The 22274-nt window shown below is 42.3% G+C and overlaps 1 protein-coding gene across 1 annotated transcript in view; it reads right to left on the reverse strand.

Moving 5' to 3' along the window:
- The window catches only part of PLEKHG1 (pleckstrin homology and RhoGEF domain containing G1), a 157520-nt gene that overhangs the window by 64465 nt on the left and 70781 nt on the right, over window positions 1-22274 (reverse strand). Inside the window, 1 exon segment of the mRNA XM_030928737.1 lies at window positions 7449-7549. Coding sequence (XP_030784597.1) covers window positions 7449-7549 — 101 coding nt within the window.

The following is a 22274-nucleotide window of genomic DNA, read 5'->3' on the forward strand; positions in this document are numbered from 1 at the left end:
CCACTGCATCCACAGAGACACATATGCACGGAAGAGAAATTACTCCAATAATTTCACTCATACTTTCCAGGCACTGTTCTGGAAAAGTCCAGTTGAAAAAAGTGTGGGCAAAAATATCTCTGCCATTGTGCAGAAGTCAGACATTTTGGTGGTATGAAAATGCACTAAAAAAGAAAATGATTCCACCTTCTTTTGCCTTGCTGTTGTACGAATCCCATGATTTCACTCCCTAAATTACATTGCAAGGGGAAGCAAAAGCGTGGCCCAAAGAATTTCTTTTGTCTTCAGACATGTGTTAGTTGCTCTGTAAAGTCCCCCTCAGACAAAATTAATTGCACATTCCTCAGCATTCTCAAAGCATTCTGTTCCTTCCTTGATTATGTGGCTTATTGCCTCTGTTGTACAATGGTGTCATTCATCCTTACACTATTACACTAGTCCAGAGTTTCATGCAGAGTAATGACTCAACATAGGTATACTGAATAAAGAAAAGAGTTGAAGGAAAAAGGAAGGTTTTACTCTGATCTGAGGGAAGGAGAGAGCTTAGATGATTTTAATCTCCTAAGAAACAACTGAATGTCTAAAATCAGACATTCAATAAGGAGGAATGATCTTTATTTCCTCAGTCTTCATTCTTAAAGAAAGGCTCAAATTACCATTTAAGTAACTTTTCTGTATTCCAAGAGAGGGGTACTTTCTTTTTAAAACTTGGCATTTCTTTTTTGGTTTGCAGTAAAACACGTTTTTGGATTTTAGGGGGCTGACTCAAATGAGGAAAGTGGTTTCTTTTGACTAACCCAGTTTCCTGACCTTGTGGTTATTTATTCCAGACACCAAACCAGAGACTTAAATTTCTAGGTTATCATAGGGATGGTAAGAGAAAGAGATATTTAGGTATCAAAAAGTACACAAAAATAAATTTTCAATTGTATCCCAAAACATTTCATGATGGAAGATTTTGTGAAATAGCAATTTAAATCTGGTCATATACCAATACTGACCAAAGATAGGACAAGGAAAGAAATTACATACTATTGTCATTTATGAACATGCCTGAAAAAATTATTTAAAAAATATAAATAAATTGGGCTGGGCACAGTGGCTCCCATCCCAGCACTTTGGGAGGCTGAGGTAGGTGGATCAAGGAGTTCGTGACCAACCTGGCCAACACGGTGAAATCCCGTCTCTACAAAAACACAAAAATCAGCTGGGCATCGTGGCATGCGCCTCTGTAGCCCCAGCTACTTGGGATGCTGAGGCAGGAGAATCACTTAACCCGGGAGATGGAGGCTGCAGTGACCCAAGATTGTGCCACTGCGCTCCAGCCTGGATGACAGAGTGAGACTGTCTCAAAAAAAATCAAACTAATCAGTGCCTAAATATACAAAACATCGTGACTGGGTAGGTTTATTCTAGTAATGTTACATATGATTCAAATCAGATCCCCTATTAATATTTACATTATGAATAGAAAGAGTAAAATCATATGCTAACTTTATTAAAGGCATACTAAGCATTGAATAAAATTCAATATTCACAATAAAATCTTAGCAAAATAGGAAAAGTGTTTGTCTAAATCCATAACAAACATCACACTTAATGGCAAAACATTCCTGCTAATGCCAGAAAGAAGATAAGGATGCCAACATCTGAACAATGTTGTATAGGAAGACTTGCCCAAAGCAATAAGACATGAAAAAGACAATAAAGGGTAGAAGAATTGTAAAAGGTGACAAAAAAGCTTCCTCGTTTTCAGACATCATTGTCTACACAGAAATCCAAGAGATCTATGAACCACTCTTAGAACAGGAAAGTTGAGAAAGTTTGTTACAGTTTTGACATATAAAAATCAAAAGCATTGCTAGATGAGAATAATAGCCAATTTAAACAATAGAAAAAATGTTCTAGTCCAAATAACATCAAAAGCTATAAGCATTTAGGAAGAAAGTTTTAAAAGTCACATGTATTAAAAAAAACATAAAAGTTACATGTATGAATGTGATAGAGAAATTATAACACATTAAAGAAAATTTTAAAGGCTTGCTTGAAGACATATGTTTATGGATGGAATGACAGTAATGTAAAGATATTGATTCTGTCAATTAATCTATAAAATTTAATGCAATTTCAATGAAAATCCCAATAGAGGCCGGGTGCAGTGGATCAAGCCTGTAATCCCAGCACTTTGGGAGGCCGAGATGGGCGGATCACGAGGTCAGGAGATAGAGACCATCCTGGCTAACACGGTGAAACCCCGTCTCTACTAAAAAATACAAAAAAAAAAAAAAAAAAAAAAACTAGCCAGAAGAGGTGGCAGGCACCTGTAGTCCCAGCTACTCAGGAGGCTGAGGCAGGAGAATAGCGTAAACCCAGGAGGCAGAGCTTGCAGTGAGCTGAGATCCAGCCACTGCACTCCAGCCTGGGCGAGAGAGTGAGACTCCGTCTCAGAAAAAAAGAAAAAAGAAAAAAAAAATCCCAATAGAGTAGTTCAAAGAAATAACAAATTTAAAAAAATATTCCTTGACAGTGCAGAGTCAAGAAAAGCTAAGCCAGTGTTGAAGAAGAGCAACATATGTGGGCTTGATCATCAAAATAGTGTGGTATGGGACAAGAATGGGTGGGCCAGTGAAAGAGAACACAGACCCACACATCCATGTAAGTCTTTTTATTTTTATTTTTTGAGATGGAGTCTCGCTCTGTCGCCCAAGCTGGAGTGCAGTGGCAAAATTTTGGCTCACTGCAGCCTCTGTCTCCCAGGCTTAAGCAATTCTCCTGCCTCAGCCTCCTGAGTAGCTGGGATTATAGGCGCTTGCCGCCACACCTGGCTAATTTTTGTATTTTTGGTAGAGACAGGGTTTCGCTGTATTACCCAGGCTGGTCTCAAACTCCTAACCTCAGGTGATCCACCTGCCTTGGCCTCCCAAAGTACAGGGATTACAGACGTGAGCCACTGCACCCAGCTGAGAGAAGTATTTTTCAAATCAGTGGCTAGCCATATGGAAATAAGAGTTTAGATTTCCTACCATACACCATGCCTCCATCAGTGTTAGGCACATTAAGGACAAACGTGAAAGACAAAATTTTAAGACTTTTAGAAAAAAATAGAGTATATTATGCCCTGAGATTGAAAGGACTTAAAAAAAAAAAAAAAAAAAACACACAACATAAAACCTACATACTATAAAAAGTATACTTAGTGTAGTCGAACTTACACATTATACAACTTATTTTCAAATAAACCATATTTAAAGTTAAAAGGCATGTCTCATGGTAGGAGATATTTACATCTCACATAATCTGCAAAGATCACTAGCCAAAATTCATCAAGAACTCCTATATAACAATAAGAAAAAGAAATATCCCAATAGAACAATGGGCAATGGATATGAGCCAGAAAACTACAGAAGAAATAAAATTGGCCAACAGGAAAAGATGCTCAATTTTAACGCAATTGGCAAAATGCAGAAATAGATCATCACCAATGGATAATACATAGCTGTTAAATGAACTAGAGCTATAAATCCCAAAAACAATGTTGAGTGAAAATCACCTATAAGTTGACACCATGTATGCCATGTTTGAAATAGGTGCATGTGACACTTCTTTTATTTTTTTGAGACAGGGTCTTGCTCTGTTATCCAGGCTGGAGAGCAGTGGTGCCATCATAGCTCACTGCTGTCTCAAACTTCTGGGCTCAAGTGATCCTCCTGCCTCAGTCTCCTGTGTAGTAGGACCACAGGCATGTGCAACCATGTCCTGCTAACTTTTTGATTTTTTGTAGAGATGGGATTTTGCCATGTTGCCCAGGCTGGTCTCACACTCCTTGGCTCAAGCAGTCCTCTCACCTGGGCCTCCCACAGCATGTTACACATTTTAAATAAATACTCGTATATACAGTAATGGCAACAAAACCATGCTTGGGAAGGAAACACCAAGTTTTGGATGGCAGTTCCAGCATAGTTGTGTACTAAGCCAGATTACTCTGGCTTCCCTGAGCCAATTCTGCACATCTCTTCTTAATTCCATGTTCAGTGATGTTGTGTTAGTAACTTGAAATCTGCTGTGATGGGAATGTTTATACCACAGAAATCAAAAAACATTATAAATTCCAGATCCTCCCTCCCCTTTCCCCACGCTGGAGAACTGGTTTACCAACACATCAGTGTGCCGTTCCTCACGGAGCGGAATGTGACTAGGGAAGGGGATATAACTGGATTCAATATTGTTTATAATGTCTTTATGCTTCAAACAAATTTTAAAGCAAATAAGGCACAAAGAAAGGAGTAATATGACAGACTCCCATGAGCCACGCCCGACTCTCTGACAGAATGTCTTTCTGTGCTTTTCTGTCTTTTGGAAATCTTCATTGAAAAAAGAAACCTAGTCAGTTGAATTTTTCAGGCCAGCATAATATCATTTCTTTATGCCCTCTTTAATTTTAGATTTAAGTCTTGCCTAGTTGGTCACAGTATTATTATATTATTTTGAAAAACCTGGACCTGAACTAACAGAAGCTGAAAGTTTTTATTTCAAGCCCCAACCACAGATTTGCCAGATAGGTGTATCTTTGAAATCGACACACCTATCGATTGGTTGAACCCGGGAGGCAGAGGTTGCAATGAGCCGAGATCGCACCACTGCACTCCAGCCTGGGTGATACAGTGAAACTGTGCCTCAGGGAAAAAAGAAAAAAGAGAGAGAGGGAAAAGAACAGAGACGTGATTCAGGAATGTAAATCTCAGTCACCTAACTTCTACAGATTGGGGTCCACTGCAAAGATCACTTCTTGCTAACTCATTCGTTCGTTCATTCATTCATTCATTCATTCGAGATGGAGTCTCACTCTGTCATCCAGGCTGGAGTATAGTGGCATGATCTCGGCTCACTGCAACCTCCATCTCCTGGGTTCAAGTGATTCTCCTGCCTTGGCCTCCCAAGTAGCTGGGATTACAGGCATGTGCCACGATGCCTGGCTAATTTTTTTTGTATTTTTAGTAGAGATAGGGTTTTGCCATGCTGGCCAGCCTGTGATCTGCCCACCTCGGCCTCCCAAAGTGCTGGGATTACAGGTGTAAGCTACCATGTCCAGCCTCATTCTTATCTTTCTTTAAATTAGGAGACACAGAAAGATTTAAACTCCAGGGATTAAGAGCCCCTCCTGGAGTAAGCCACACTTCATGAACCAGAGAAGCAAGGCTCCACTCTGGCAAGAGGGCACGTGGCTGAATGCCTGGGGTTTGGAGTCAGAGAGGCTCAGATAATGCATATGAAATGAAAATGCACCTAAAGCTCTATGGCCTCTGGTATGGAGCAAGCACTCTATAAATATGCCTTACCATCAACTCACAGCCAAACCACAGAAGACCTAGGCCAGGGGCCTCCCAGGATCTAGCCCTCTTGCTTCCTTCTGGGTTACAGGGCCATTAGCAGGCTCTGGAAGGAGAAACTATGCAGGGGCTCACAGGATTTTATCATCAGTGATTGCACAATGAGGGCTGGCTTTCACACCAGCACATTACTAATGAACATGTAGACTCTGGATTCTCCAATTCAGTTTCTACGCCCTCTCTCTATTTTCTTTTTATTTTGTTTATTTATCTAGACTGTGTATCTCAACCATGGCTGCACATTCCAAACACCTGAGGACCTTTGAAAAATTCTGATGTTCTGGCCCCACCTTGACCAACGAGTCAGAATTTCTGAAGGTAGGATCCAGTTTCCCAGGTGATTCCAGTGGGTAGCCCAGGTTGAGAAATACTGATACAAAATACACAAACTGTTTTTCAAAGTCTGTGTCAAATGAAAAAAGTTCTGTGGTAACACTGACACTTCCTACATCCTAGGCTTTCAGAATTAAAGGATAAGGTATTTCAAGTCAAGGAACTTGTCTCCCACAGGTCAGGCTTGTGCTAGGTGTTGGGATTCAAGGGTGGCAAAGGAGATGTGAATCCTGCCCTCAAGGAGCTCACATTTACCAATTTTAGTAAGCCAAGATGGGTAGGACTGAGCTTGTGTTTACAGCTGAGTCATAAAATGACAGGGCACTGCAGAACTTTATAATGGGATTTCACTATCGCAAAGTCAAGAACATCATGGGCTTATATTTTGGTACTTCCTCTGTGCTGGCACTTTAGGTTTATCAGTTCACGGAAGCTTCACCGTAACCATATGAGGGAGATTTTCCTATTATTTCCATTCCTTCCCTCAATACAAGTTTGGATGCCTCCTATGGGCCAGGCACCATTTTAGACACTTAGACAGTAACAAAACACACTCCTGTCCTTGTGGAGCAAGTGTTTTGTGAGTCAGGGTGGAGAGGAAAGAAACAACAGGCATAGTATAAAAGTTGATCATTAGTATGTTAGAAATTGATGAGTGCCATGAGGAAAAGGACAAGTGGAGAAGGTAAGGTATATGTGGATACTCAGGGAGCCTCAGCGAGAAGAAGGAGTTGAGATACAGGGGTTAATTTCATTCCCTTTAAAGATTCACCCAACACATACAGGGGGCTTTGCTGGGATGCAAAGTCATGTATGTTGTACACTAGCTTCTGTGCTCTTAACCAGACTACTAACTTGTCTTTCCTTTTTTTTTTTTTTTTGAGATGAAATCTTGCTCTGTCACCCTGGCTGGACAGATTGCAGTGGTGCAATCTTGGCTCACTGCAACTTCCACCTCCTGGGTTCAAGCAATTCTCCTGTCTCAGCCTCCTGAGTAGCTGGGATTACAGGTGTGTACCACCATACCTGGCTAATTTTTATATTTTTAGTAGAGATGGGGTTTCACCATATTGGCCAGGCTGGTCTCGAACTCCTAACTTCAAGTGATCTTTCCACCTTGGCCTACCAAAGTGCTGGGATTACAGGTGTCAGCCACCATGTCTGGCCCTAACTTTTCTTTCAAGCAGCATTAATATAATGACTTATTTATTCACTCTCTGTCTTATTTACTATTTAAATTTTCTAGTCCAGTGTCTGCTACATACTTACATTTTTAATTAAACTGATTATTTGAAATTATCAATTCAATTGAATTAGTATGTTATGACTTGAACTATGTATTGTATGTTTACTGTGTCCAGCCCACTCCCCAGGTAGAAGAAAAGTTATAGAAATTCCAGTGTAGCTGGGGATCCTGGAGACTAAGCAAGTACATATTCTTGGATGTCCTGTTCATGTCATGTTGTGGAAGAAAAGATGTCATTGTCCCACCAGGGCAAATAGGTTTCTTCTCTGAGCCAGGAGGATGGAGAGTAAGAGAATATGGAATATATGTGAGACTCATAAGGAAATAAGGATACTTCTAAGTAGAAAGCTTCATGACACAATAGCCCACAAAAATGTATAAAGATGAGTCAGGGCTTACAGGTAAAGTTTCTCAGGCTGCATTCATTTGAGAAATGTTCATAATGTTTCTATGGGAGAATGATCTTTTGAATATTAACTTACCTATTGAAGTGGTAGATATCCTGTATGTTTCCAAAAAGGGCTGATCTTTCTTCGGTCCCCAGGGGAAGTTTTGTTTGGTCCCTGATGCAGTCAAGGTAATCCTGTGAGATCAATGAGAAGGATGCCTTAAACACTCATGTCCTTTCTAAGTCACCTTTAATTATGCCCAGTGAATCTTTCATATCTGTTTCAAGTAATTATTATACTAATGTGCTCATTAACTCTGAGAGTACACAGTTGCTCTCTTATTACTGGCCCTAATACTCACCTATTTATAGAACGAAGAGTTTTAGCAAAGAGAAAGAGTAGGGTATACATTCTATCTACCCCCTAAATATATTAGAGCTTCCCTAGATGGGCCTACAGGGACCACAGTGCCCATAACGTCAGTTTTGCTATAACCACATTGTCCGCTGTTTCTTTGACTGATTGGTGTGATAAAAACATACTCTAAAATTCACATAGTGAAAAGCCAGAAATAAAAATTCTGAACTGACAGAATTGTTTTAAACATAACCTTTAAGTCACAAAACTATCTGTTGTTAAACTATAGAACCAAATTCTTTTTCAAATACCAACTTATTTTTTTTAAGTGAAAAAAATAAGCATATAATTTACTTATGCTCTCTGCTATGCTGTGTTAATGAGCCACGAAAAACTCTCAATTTATTTTATATGTTTTAACACAGAAACAGCTCCCAGGCAGATCTGCTGTGGATTCAGACCCACAGTGGGTTAAACTGACATGGCTTAGAAGCAATTTGAACTGCTGAGAAAGATGAAGGCTGCTTTCTGCCCCGTGTGTGCTAAAGAGTTCATAACTGAGTGTTCCCCTTTCCTAGCAAGACTTGAAAAATGATTCTGTAGGAGGCAGGAACACAATAAAGAAAAAACAGCTGAAATAACGTAAAGTAAAAAATAAATATAGTCCTTGCCCTAGGCTGAACGATGAAGTATGGCTCCCTCCCAAATGCAACATGGCGGTCTGCGGCATTTAGAGGAAGTAACTCTGTGGAAAGTCAAGCAGACCAGGAAAATCCCAGCACCGCAGCCGCATTCCAATGTCCAACAGCAAACACTGTTGTGTTTAGATGCAGCTAGAGAAAGGAGAAGCTGAAATATAAGAACAATTAGATAATTGTTTCTTATACCTTTTATTAATCCACCTTCATTCTCTCATGTTCTTTAGGTTCCTCCAATGCAAAATAGGCATCATTAACTTTCTCAAACAGCACATTTCACAGTTTGCATCAAATTAGGTTTCATTCCAGTTCTTTCATACTAAAATCACTGTCAGGCATAAACCAATGTTCATAAACTTTTTTTCAAAACAAGCTCTGTGGTAACAACTTTTCTTCTTAAGAAAGTAGTCACCGGCCGGGGGCGGTGGCTCAAACCTGTAATCCTAGCACTTTGGGAGGCCAAGACGGGCGGATCACGAGGTCAGGAGATCGAGACCATCCTGCCTAACACGGTGAAACCCCGTCTCTACTAAAAAATACAAAAAACTAGCCGGGCGTGGTGGCGGGCGCCTGTAGTCCCAGCTACTCGGGAAGCTGAGGCAGGAGAATGGCGTGAACCCGGGAGGCGGAGCTTGCAGTGAGCCGAGATTGCACCACTGCACTCCAGCCTGGGCGACAGAGCAAGAGCAAGACTCTGTCTCAAAAAAAAAAAAAAAAAAAAAAAGAAAGTAGTCACCTCAATAAGAAAGTAGATTCAAAAGATTTAAAAGTAGTTGGCAATAAAATCCCCAAATAGCTTGGCCTGTTCTCCTTACTGTTTTTTTGTTTTTGTTTTTGAGACAGAATCTCTCTCTGTTGCCAGGCTGGAGTGCAGTGGCACAATCTTGGCTCACTGCAACCTCTGCCTCCTGGGTTCGAGCAATTCTCCTGCCTCAGCCTCCCAAGTAGCTGGTACTACAGGCACGCACCACCATGCCCGGCTAATTTTTGTGTTTTTGATAGCAACAGGGTTTCATCTTGTTGGCTAGGATGGTCTCGATCTCTTGACCTCTTGATCCGCCCACCTCGGCCTCCCAAAGTGCTGGGATTACAGGCATGAGTCACCACGCCTGGCCGTCTCCTTACTGTTATAAATGGAACAATCATAAGAGCTTGAGTACCTGCATAGGACAGGACCAAAAAAGACGCAAAAAGAAAAACAAATGGAGGCCAGAATTGAAAGAATGGTACATTTTGAACAACATATAAACCATACACTCCCTCAAAATAAATATATTCATCGATATTTCTGTTAAATTACACATGGTCCAAAAGGATGGACTAATACTCAATGTGCAGTGACTGTTTGTATTTAATAGCAGCTTAAGAGTTTGCTGGACATTTTGGAGGGCATATTGTACACAAAATTAAGAAGGTAAAACAGAAGGATGTAGATAGGCATGAGCCACACCAGCATGGCAGGATGAGGGGTGGGGCAGAGGTGGCGGATGCAAGCCACATTCACCTGGCTGAATTCAGAGGCTCCGCAGTGGGGCTGAAAGAGAGAATGAACAATCCTTTCTCTTACTTCAAGTGTTAAGCTTGCTCATTTGCAGAAACCTGATACTAAATTCTTCATGTGAGAGAAAGATTGAGTTAAGGGGCTTAAAGAATTTCATCTGGGGTTACAGACAAAGAACCGTGGCCTGCATCCAACAACTGATGGCCCATCGCCAGCTCAAAGAGGTTCAAAAACCTCAGAGTCCATGACAGAGAAACTAAATTTTAAAAGTTGCTTGTTTTCAGAAATTATTGAGAAAACAGATCGTGAGGAGTCCACATTTTTGTAGATGACTCTAGAAAACAGATCAAAGTTGTATGGTCATAACTAGTTCCCCCCACTGATCACAAGCACATCTTTTAAATATAATACTTTAACCCAAGACTAGTTCCTGAAAACTATGGCAGCATGCCCTGTATTCGCAGCTGTAATCATCTGTAGCCAAAATGAGTGGTTTGAAGCTTGGTGATAATAACAGTTCATTCTGCGCCCGAAATGACAGAGTAAGGACACCAACGAAATTTATTAGAGCCTGTCATGCTGCTTATTAATTTTATTGGCTTGATGTCAGCACCTATGGCTACCCTACTGCTAACAACTATGAAGGATCAATTTAAAACTTTTGCAGTGAAAACAATTATTCTCCAAGAGGATCAAAGAATTTACTTTGGTGAGGGAAGGAGCAGAGAGTACACACAAAAAAGGACTTTTCACCATTTGAATGATTTTCTGTGATCTAAAATTTCTCCTATTTATTTTCTAATCAGTTTATGTCCTTAAGATCTCTATCATTGTAAGATTTGCGCCCGAGCATCCTCCTCTAATTAACTTTTTCATTCCTTGTAATATCTGTTATTGAAAATATCCAAGTAGATATCCAAGTAGATCTGACTTGGTCCTATTCAAAGTATGGGAAGTGGGCAGGAGCCAATTTGCAAACTGTTTGCTGCTGATCTAGAAGGAGATAAGTACAGACATCAAGTAAGCATGCAGAAACGTTTTACAGTAGTTTACAGAATGATTTAATATTAACCTAATAATAAATTTGTGCTTGTACTTTGTACATCTTATTCTTCTTCTAACTTTTCTGGCGTTCTTTTTTAAATTGTATTTTGCAAAAGAATCAGTGTGTGATTGATGGAAAGAAAACACACACACTTGCCCCTCACCATGGATGGTTTGAGAAGCTCTGATCTACATAACCATTCAGCAGGGACATGCTATAGAAAGAAGAACTGAGACAGAAGGCAAATTCAGCGCCCTTGGGAGTTTACCTTATTTCTATGAGATGCCCAGAAATAGGTTAGTTTATGGCTCCTCCACTTCCCTTCTTTCTCTGATATCACATTACTTTTTTTTTGTGAGACAGAGTCTCGCTCTGTCGCCCAAACTGGAATGCAGTGGCACAATCTTGGCTCGCTACGACCTCCACCTCCCAAGTTCAAGCTATTCTCCTGCCTCAACCCCCTCGAGTAGCTGGGATTACAGGTGTGCGCCATCATGCCCAGCTAATTTTTGTATGTTTAGTAGAGACGGGGTTTCGCCATGTGGGCTAGGCTGGTCTCAAACTCCTGACCTCAGGTGATCCACCTGCCTTGGCCTCCCAAAGTGCTGAGATTACAGGTGTGGGCCACCGCGCCCAGCCCTGAGAAATAATTTTTTTTTCATTTCTCCAACCCCTCTACCTTTTCTAGAAAGTAGTCTGTTTATCCAAAAACTTGCCTTTCAAATTTCATGTATTACATTGGGATGCCTCTGAAACTAGAATAACTTACATGTGTATAGTAATTTACAGTTTAAAAGCACATTAACATTCATTTATACAAACCTTCCTCCCATCTTTTTATTTTGAGAATGTAAGAATGTGTGCCAAGTGCTGTTTTACAAGTTAGGAATTAAAAAAAAAAATGAATAAAACATGATCCCTTCCCCCAGCAAGCTCCCTGTCTAGTTGAAGAGCCAAGTGTAAACAAATAAATAGAATACAGTGTTTTGGCAGCAAGACTGATAAATATTCAGTTCACAAGAGAGGGCAGGAAAGGCAGAAGTGGTCAGTTCCAGGGAGGGGAGAGGCTTCATAGGGAAGGTGAGGGTGGAGCTGAATCTTGAAGGATGAAGTTTCAATACAGTGAAAGGAAGAAGGAGACAACATCCAGGAGGCCAGAAATGGGTAAACAAAGGCACAGGGTAACAAAAAGGGCACTAAAAGGAGTTGAAAAGGGCTAGATTTCAGGCCATCCAGATGTCAGGGTTGAGACCAGCTGGACAGAACGGGGCGTGAGCCTGAACACATAGACCCTTGAAGGTGGGCCTGCACTGCTAGATGAGGCTAAATGGGGGCGGGGAAAGGTCATGCAGAATCTTCCATGCTACATAGCAGGTGGTAACCGCTGAAGGGCGTGGTGAGATTAAAGATGGTTCCATCATCAATAAAGAAAACAGGGCCAGGTGCAGTGGCTCATGCCTGTAATCCCAGCACTTTGCGAGGCAAAGGCAGGTGGATCACCTGAGGTCAGGAGTTCAAGACCAGCCTGGGCAACATGGTGAAACTCTACCTCTACTAAAAATACAAAATTTAGCGGCGTTGGTGGCAGGCGCCCGTAATCTCAGCTACTCGGGAGGCTGAGGCAGGAGAACTACTTGAACCCGGGAGGCAAAGTTTGCAGCGAGATGAGATTGTACCATTGCACTCCAGCCTGGGCAACAAGAGCTAAACTCTGTCTTAAAAAAAAAAGAAAGAAAGAAAGAAAAAGAAAATAGGGGAGAAGCTATAAAGCTGCTATGGAGGCTGGTTAGGTGATGCGTGCAGCAGCACAGGTATGCGCAGACCAACTCCTAACCCTGAGTCAGGTGGAGAGGAGAGGTATTTAATGGGATGTGGAGAATAAGAGAAAGGAGGGAGTCCAGGGTGACAGCACGGTTGAAGTGACTGATCAGCCATGTGGCCTTTCAGTGGAAGGAAGTCTAGGGCTCCTCTCTCCCCATCACTTCCCACCCTAAGGAGGAAGCTGCTGTTTCTCCAGCTCCCAGGAAGGATGCTTCTCATCCACTGTGGCATGAGTGAGTTAAAGTCAATGAGTACATGGGGACCCATCTGTCTCCTCTTCCTTTTGGCTGTAGCATGGAGACAGCAGGGCTGCTTCCTCCAGGGAGAAGGACCCATTGGTTTCTGTTCTCTGATTTTCCTTCCTAGGTGGCTAGTGAGGTAAAACCAAGCCAGGGCCAGCTCCAGCGGGCCCCATCTGCAGAGGCCTGGGCAGGGTTATTCTGAGGTTTGGTACCCCCCGGACTGGACTTCTTCAAGCCAAGATGAAATGCTGAAAGGCATCTTTGGGGGTTTGTGGTGAAAGGAGACGGTTCTACTTTTGGCCTAGTTAATCCAGATCGTAGATTTCCATGTGCTCAGACTGGCTCGTTTTGTTCTTGCTAGGGCCCAAGCTCTAAGAAGAAATAGGGGTTTGATTTTCCAGCCACTGTCCTTTGCACAAAGAGTGCTCTTTCAGAACATCGTGACTGATAAGACATTGGTTCAGGGCCGGGCGCGGTGGCTCACGCCTGTAATCCCCACATTTTGGGAGGCTGAAGCAGGTGGATCACCTGAAGTCAAGAGTTCCAGACCAGCCTGGCCCAGCATGGTGAAACTCCATCTCTACTAAAAATACAAAAATATTAGCTAAGTGTGGTGGTAGGCAGCTGTAATCCCAGCGACTTGGGGGCTGAGGCAGGGGAATTGCTTGAACCCAGGATGCAGAGGCTGCAGTGAGTTAAGATTGCACCATTGCACTCCAGCCTGGGCAGCAAGAACAAAACCTCGTCTCAAAAAAAAAAAAAAAAGAAAGAAAGAAAGAAATGATGAGGATATGGGCTTTATCCCTCTTGTAGGTGCCCAAAGGAGAATGAGGGAGAAAAATATGTAAAAGAAGTTCAGAGTTTGACTATTTAAGTGCTACAAGAATTATTTACAAAATACTGTGAGTACAGAAGAACACATTCCAAATGAAAGAAGCCCTTTATCTTTCTTCCAAATAAGCCACTGAACAGGGTATAGTAAAATGTGCTGCTGTAGCCTATAGATAAAAGAATCAGAAGTCTAATCTTCCAGTGAATCTCTTTTCTCTTCTTTCCCTGTGCACATCTACGGAGGAGGAAGGTACAGCCAAAGAAACGGGATCTGGGGAATCGTGGTCTCTGGCCACTGCATTAGGCTGGATACAAAAAAGCTCTTACTGTGGGGACAGTGTTTTCCCTGGGTCCATACAGTCTAGACCCCACACCACAGAGAAATGTACTGAAAATCCAATGTAGAAGGAATGGGACACAATCTTTCTGGCAACAGCTTTGGGCAGGGGAAAGGAAAGGGAAGAAAGAAAAAGAGAGGGTTGGGCCGGGAGCAGTGGCTCATGCCTGTAATCCCAGCACTTTGGGAGGCCTAGGCAGGCAGGTTACCAGAGGTCAGGAGCTTGAGACCAGCCTGGCCAACATGGCGAAACCCCATCTCTACTAAAAATACCAAAAAAAAAAAAAAAAAAAAAGAAAGAAAAAAATTAGCCAGGCGTGGTGGCAGGCACCTGTAATCCCAGCTACTTGGGAGACTGAGGCAGGAGAATTGCTTGAACCCAGGAGGCAGAGGTTGAAGTTAGCTGAGATTGTGCCACTGTACTCCAGCCTGGATGACAGAGTGAGACTCCAAAAAAAAAAGGAAAAAGAAAAAGGGGAAGACAAAGGACAAAGGGGGAAGAAAGATATGATATAGAGGTTGATCTCAATGTGTGGAACTCTGTTAATGGCTCTGAGATGTCTGAGTAAAAGAATAAAATTGGGTGGTTTCAGCCTCATTTACCATCTATAATACTTGCAGTACATAAACCATTGGTAAAAAATGTCAGGAATGGCCTCTTGTTAAGCTGTGACAGATGATACATGCGCCTATTCAGTCCCCTCTATTGTTTTCCTACTTCCTCCTGAAACGGGGAGAGCTGGGAGCTTTCTCATAGTGAGGCGATGGGCCAGCCAGGCCTAGGAAGGGGCAGGAGGTAGCAGCTCTCCCCAGAAAAAGAAACTTGGAACAGGAATTCTGTCAAAAAATAGAAATGATGAGTAGAAAGATAAATACATCTTTGCTTGAAGACAATTAGGAATATTTGTTTGGTTTTCCCCTAAAGACTTTAAGCAAAAGCACATTTATGAACAAGATATTTAGAAATAGAATTAGTATTAATACGTTAAAGTTCTTAAAACAACTGGACGCCCATCTTTTCCTACACTCTGACAATCATTACCGAAATCAGTTGTCTTAGGCTCACCCTTGCATCCCAGCACTTTGGGAGGCTGAAGAAGGTGGATCACCTGAGGTCAGGAGTTCGAGACCAGCCTAAAACCCTGTCTCTATGAAAATACAAAAATTAGCTGGGCATGGTGGCACACACCTGTAATACCAGCTACTCGGGAGGTTGAGGCAGGACAATCGCTTGAACCTGGGAGGTGGAGGTTGTAGTGAGCCGACATTGTACCACTGCACTTCAGCCTGGGCAGATCACAAGGTCAAGTGATCGAGACCATCCTGGCCAACATGGTGAAACCTCGTCTCTACTAAAAATACAAAAATTTGCTGGGCATGGTGGCACGTCCCTGTAGTCCCAGCTACTTGGGAGGCTGAGGCAGGAGAATCGCTTGAACCCAGGAGGTGGAGGTTGAAGTGAGCTGAGATCGTGCCACTGCCCTTTAGCCTGGGCAACAGAGTGAGACTCCATCTCAAAGAAAAAAAGAAAGAAAGAAAAATAAAGAAATCAATTGTCTTTATTTACTTCATAGTGATGTCATTTATTGACTTCATGTGGATATGTATAAATGTGGTGAAACCTAAAAAAGTCATAATAATGGAAAAGCAATTGGGTATAAATATAACACTAAAATTAGTTCCTTATATTACCTTTTGGTATAACAATTAGAAAAGTCCTTATAAGAGGCCTTTTTACGGTAATAATGTAGCAGAAAAACTTAATTTTCTGTTGCCTTGTTAAATATTTATTTTTGAAATTGCACAGTTTCCAAATTACATTGACAATATTCTCATATGCCAAAGTGCTTCTAAAACAGAGAGAGGTAGACAGATGGCCATGATGAAGTCCTGCTGCATACTGAAATATCTTTCCAGACCTATTTGCAACCTCCCATTGCTGTTTCTTCTATAGTGTAAATCCTATCATTATTTGTAGCTACCAAAAAAAAAAAAAAAAAAAAAACGCAAAGCATTTCTGAAATAATCTATCTGCTTTTGAATGCATGTAAACACAGTCTTTGAAGACTTTGTATTTTAAAGTCTTCAAAATGGGCCAACACCCTGTTTACCAGAATCCCCTGGAGTAAAGCCCAGTATGAGGCTGCAGTGGGCACTCACTAGACAGAGATTTGAAGTGAGTTTATTAACCACTCTTTTGAGAATGATCCCTCCAGATGACTTCCTTTCCTACAACTCTGTTTTCCTTGTCATCAGGTTAACTTTACACAGCTTTTTGTTTCTTTTTTAAACTGCCTTTTTACTCTCCAGGTCCCAGGCCAGGTAGGGAAGCAGACAGACACAATTAGACGTGGCTATAATCCTTAAAGTGGAAAATGGGAATGGCTAGTGAGGTGGTGGAGGGATGCAATGTCTTGGCAACACTTTAAGCATCTGAAAATAAGAAACTGATTCATCTTAATTATAATCAGAGGACTACTGGTGTAATTTGAAACATGGTGATTAAGGAAAATTAAATAAAGCCCAAAGGGTTTTTAATATGGGGAAAAAATCAGTAAAATAAATGTACATTATTACATAATCTGAATTTTAACTCCTCACTGCTATTTATCATTATTGGTTTTTCCTTTTTTTTTTTTTTTTCTTTATTTTTGTTTAGAGACTGGGTCTCTGTCATCCAGGCGAGAACACAGTGGCATGATCACAGCTCACTGCAACGTGGAAATCCTGCCTTAAGCAATCTCCTGCCTCAGCCTTCCCACTAGCTGGGATTATAGGCACACACCACCACACTGGGCTAACTTTTCTATTTTTTTGTAGAGATGGGGTCTCACTATGTTGCCCAGGAGACTCCTGACCTCAAGTGATCCTCCCACCTCGGCCTCCCAAAGTGTTGGGATTATAGGCATAAGCTACCACACCCAGCAATCATCATTGTTGTTATTTTAAAGTTTACTGCTAAGCACTGGGCTGTCGGCTTTATATGCACTCTCATTTCATCTTCACCACAACCCTAGGAGGTGGGTCCCATTAATCCCATTTTCCTAGAAGCTGAGAAAGGCTCCATCACTCCCCTGAGGTCATACAGAAAGTAAATGCCTCAAGTCATGCCCAAACCAGGATCTGCTGACAATAGCCTGGGCACTGAAACCCCATACTGTCACTTCAAAGGTTTTATACCTTAACACAATATATTTAAACAGGAGGAGGGGTTTGCTGATGATTAATTTTGAGAGTTGAAGGTAATTTTTATCAGGTGTCAGGTAGGAGCCAATCAAAAATAGCCATCCTGATTGACTAGGCACCTCCTACCTGCCAGGATCATCACAGGCTATATCTGAATTAGGATCAGTCCCATTCACACGCAGTACCCACTGCCTTCATGTTTTCATATGTATACATCGCATGACATGTTTTCCATCAGCCAGGCACACCAGCTTTCAAGACTGGCTCATGAGTTCTCGTCCTTCCTTCTCACTAATGCATGGCTTTACACTCCTTTAAGACATCCCATTTCCTGCCAGCCACCCACGGTGGGTCACTTGATCCCTCTTTATGGACAAGTCTCTACATACCTCTTTCCACAGAAACACACTCCTTCCCCAATCAGTCACAGGGAGTCAGTGCAGATGCATGCGATCAGCTCTCTGAGCACTATACTACTTTCAAGTAATATGAAATCATGACACGATGGGGAGCCTGGAAAGCAGGGTGTTTTAGCTGTAGAGAATTAGGAATCATTCTGAAATGAAGACAAATCAGAAATGAAGAGAAAGATGCAAGCTCTGAAGGAGGCTTCAAAGGAAAATGCTCATGTACTGAAATGGAAACGTACAAAGAGGTTCAGGACCTGTGTAGAAGAGCATCTCTATCATGGCCAACATACGAAAAAAAGCTCAACACCACTGATCATTAGAGAAATGCAAATCAAAACCACAGTAAGATACCATCTCATGCCAGTCAGAATGCCAATTGTTAAAAAGTCAAGAAATGGCCGGGTGTGGTGGCTCATGCCTGTAATCCCAGCACTTTGGGAGGCCGAGGCAGGCGGATCACCTGAGGTCAGGAGTTTGAGACCAGCCTGACCAACATGGTGAAACCCCACCTCTACTAAAAATACAAAATTAGCCAGGTGTGGTGGTGTATGCCTGTAATTCCAGCTACTCAGGAGGCTGAGGCAAGAGAATCACTTGAACCTGGAGGCAGAGGTTACAGTGAGCCAAGATCGTGCCATTGCATTCCAGCCTGGGCAACAAGAGTAAAACTGTCTTAAAAAAAAAAAAAAAAAAGTCAAGAAACAGATGCTAGCAAGGTTGCAGAGAAAAAGGAACACTTTTCCACTGTTGGTGGGATAAATTAACCATTGTAGTGATTCCTCAAAGATCTGGAGGCAGAAATAGCATTTGACCCAGCAATCTCATTACTGGGTATATACCCAAAGGAATATAAATCATTCTATTATAAAGATACATGCACGCGTATGTTCAATGCAGCACTATTCACAATAGCAAAGACATAGAATCAACCCAAATGCCCATCAATGATAGACTGGATAAAGAAAATGTGGTACGTATACACCATGGAACACTATTCAGCCATAAAAAGGAATGAGATCATGGATGGAGAAGGAAGCCGTTATCCTCAGCAAACTAATGCAGGAACAGAAAACCAAACAGCAAATGTTCTCACTTATAAGTGGGAGCTGAATGATGAGAACACATGGACACAGGGAGGAGAACAACATACACTGAGGGGCCTGTTGGGAGGGGGTGAGGGAAGGGAGAGCATCAGGAAGAATAGCTAATGAATATTGGGCTTAATACCTGGGTGATGGGTTGATCTGTGCAGTAAACCACCATGGCACATGTTTACCTATGTAACAAAACTACGCATCCCGCACATGTAAGAGGAAGAAAAAAAGAATCCCTATCACTATGGCTAGGTGACCGTGGCAGGTGTTCTAACACTTCACACAGGAGTGTGTAAGGAAGAAGCTTCTTAGAGGAACTTCTGACACACACACACACACACACACTTGTGTGCACCACAGACAATCTGCGTTTTTATCAGGGCTGTTCTCACTTCATCCATGAGCTCTGCATGCCACTTTAATACACTGATGGCTTAAAAGCATTCACCAAACATCAAAATGGCAGTTGATTATTGGAGGAAAACATTTCCCGTTCACAAATCATGTAACAACCCACACTTTACCTGAGGATTCTTAATTCTAGCCAACAAGAAATTCTGAAATAAGGACACCAAGTAACGGCCCATTAAAACAGGTACAGCAGGCCGGGCGTGGTGGCTCACACCTGTAATCCCAGAACTTCAGGAGGCCAAGGTGGGCAGATCACCTGAGGTCAGGAGTTCGAGACCAACCTGACCAACATGGTGAAACCCTGTCTCTACTAAAAACACACACACAAAAATTGCTGGGCATGGTGGTGGGCACCTGTAATCCCAGCTACTCAGAAGGCTGAGACACGAGAAGCGCTTGAACCTGGGAGGTGGAGGTTACAGTGAGCCAAGATCTTGCCACTGTACTCCAGCTTGGGTGACACAGTGAGACTCTATCTCACAACAGACAAACAAAAACAGGTACAGCTTTTCCACATACACAGGTTCAATTATCACTCTACTTAAACATGTGTTGGACAATAATTACCTATATAAGTTGGAACACTTGCCCATCTAATTTTACTGAGACAGGAACAGTAGTATAGATGATCTCACAGCAACTGATCTGTATACAGTAGGTACTCAAATAGCGTTCATTTGGTGGACAAGAAACAAGGCCTTAAAGACAAAAGCCTTGACTTATTTGTGCTAAACGACTTGAAACTGTAACCCTGAATCAAAATGAAATTTCAGCCAGCTAAAAAAGGAAGGGGTTACCTTGACAATATTAACTGGAAAAGGCTGGAAGACATTAGCTCAACTTCTCATCTCCTGAGTCATGGAGATTGGTAATGACCCTCAAAATCAAGCTATTCTACTTGAAAGTTGTAATGCAGTGCAGTTGTATGTATTAAAATAAAGAATCTACACAAGGATCGACCTCCTTATGGGCGGTTTATCAAGGCAGATGAATGTGATTAACACCCTGGTGGCATTAGGTAATCTGCTGCTAAATATGGAAACTTACGGCTAAGTTATTCCATTCATTGTACCAAAAACAATGAGGAGCCCTTAGGATATATCTGATTGTCTCGCTGACTATATTGTTGCTGATCTCATCACAGAAAAATCTTAACCAAAAGTTTTGCGGTGGCTCAAGCCTGTAATCCCAGCACTTTGGGAGGCCGAGACGGGCGGATCACGAGGTCAGGAGATCGAGACCATCCTGGCTAACACGGTGAAACCCCGTCTCTACTAAAAAAATACAAAAAACTAGCCGGGCGAGGTGGCGGGCGCCTATAGTCCCAGCTACTCGGGAGGCTGAGGCAGGAGAATGGCGTAAACCCGGGAGGCGGAGTTTGCAGTGAGCTGAGATCTGGCCACTGCACTCCAGCCTGGGTGACAGAGCGAGACTCCTTCTCAAAAAAAAAAAAAAAAAAAAAAAAAAAAAAAAAAAAGTTTTGTATTGATACAGAAACAGTCACAGGCTTGAGGATCCGCAGGGGAGCAGGCAGAGGCACCGTGCAGATGGAGGTGGAGGGTGTCAGCAAGGCACGTGGGCCAAAGTGACGGGATATCCCCCAGAAACTTGACTTTCTCAAAGAGCATGGGGCCAGGGGGTAAACACGAAGATGTCCTTCTGTTGTACTGTCCAGGAGGCCTGATCCTAATTCGTGCCCACAGGGTGAAAAAGGTGATGTGGGGAACATTTTCTCCCCTCTTTAATCTAAGAGAGTGGACTCTTATGGATGAGGTTTCCATAAGTGATTTTTCAAGGGAGATGAATTTCCACAGCAGCAATTTTACAATCTGAACAGAAGTGCCCTCTGCTTTTTCCTGTAGTAAATGCAGTTTCCATCTACTACAAGATGGAAAAATTACATTTTATTAAAAATTATATCTTTAATAAAAACATTACATTTACTGTCCTGGGAAAGTAAACTTGGTTTCCCAGGACAGATTTATCTGAGGACAGGGTAGGGTTGCCGGATGCAACATGAAGGCCTCAGCTGCAGGGCTGGCTCCAGATGTAGCGAGGTGGGAAACACATCAGCCTCAAGGTCAGGCAGTCTGGGTCTAGGACTCAGACCCTGGGCAAGTTACTTCCTTGCTGAGGCTCCGTAGCTTCAGCATTAAGCAGAAAGAATACAACCACCAGTGCCTCCTCAACATTCCAGGGGTTAAACTGCACACATGGTCCATTCAAGGCAGCTCGGCACACATGTGCAGGTGTTGGTGACTGCTGTGTGGCCGTCCAGGTCCCAGGTTCCTTCCCAGAGAGGCAAGGTAGGTCAGATTGGAGCTTTTTTGGGTTCAAAAGTAAATGAACTCTATATGCTGATAAATCATAATAAAAAATTATCCCTCCACCGTTCTCTGCCACTGGCAATAACAGTGCTGTAGGAAGGATAATTTACTTAAACAGCTTGTTATTAACCATCACAGTTGGCAGAGAGTCTGAAGATTACTGTCGGGAAGACATGTGCATAAAAAGTCCAGAATGCCGGCCAGGTGCAGTGGTTCATGCCTATAGTGTCAGCACTTTGGGAGGCAGAGGCGGAAGGACTGTTTGAGGCCAGGAGTTCGAAGTCAGCCTGGCAACAAAGTGAGACCTGTCTCCACAAAAAAATTAAAAAATTAGCCAGCCATGGTGGCATGCAACTGTAGTCCCAGCTACTTGGGAAACTAGGGCGGAGGGTCACTTGAGCTCAGGAGATCAAGGCTGCAGTGAGGTATGATCACGCCACAGCACTACAACCTGGGTAACAGAGCGAGATCTTATCTCAAAACAAAACAAAACAAAACAAAACAAAAAAGGCCTGGTGCCGGCTGGGCGCAGTGGCTCATGCCTTTAATCCCAGCACTTTGGGAGGCCAAGGCAGGTAGATCACCTGAGGTCGGGAGTTAGAGACCAACTGGACCAACATGGAGAAACCCTGTCTCTACTAATAATACAAAAAATAAGC

The sequence above is a fragment of the Rhinopithecus roxellana genome, chromosome 4, assembly GCF_007565055.1.
Source record: "Rhinopithecus roxellana isolate Shanxi Qingling chromosome 4, ASM756505v1, whole genome shotgun sequence".
In the NCBI taxonomy this organism is placed as follows: Eukaryota; Metazoa; Chordata; class Mammalia; order Primates; family Cercopithecidae; genus Rhinopithecus; species Rhinopithecus roxellana.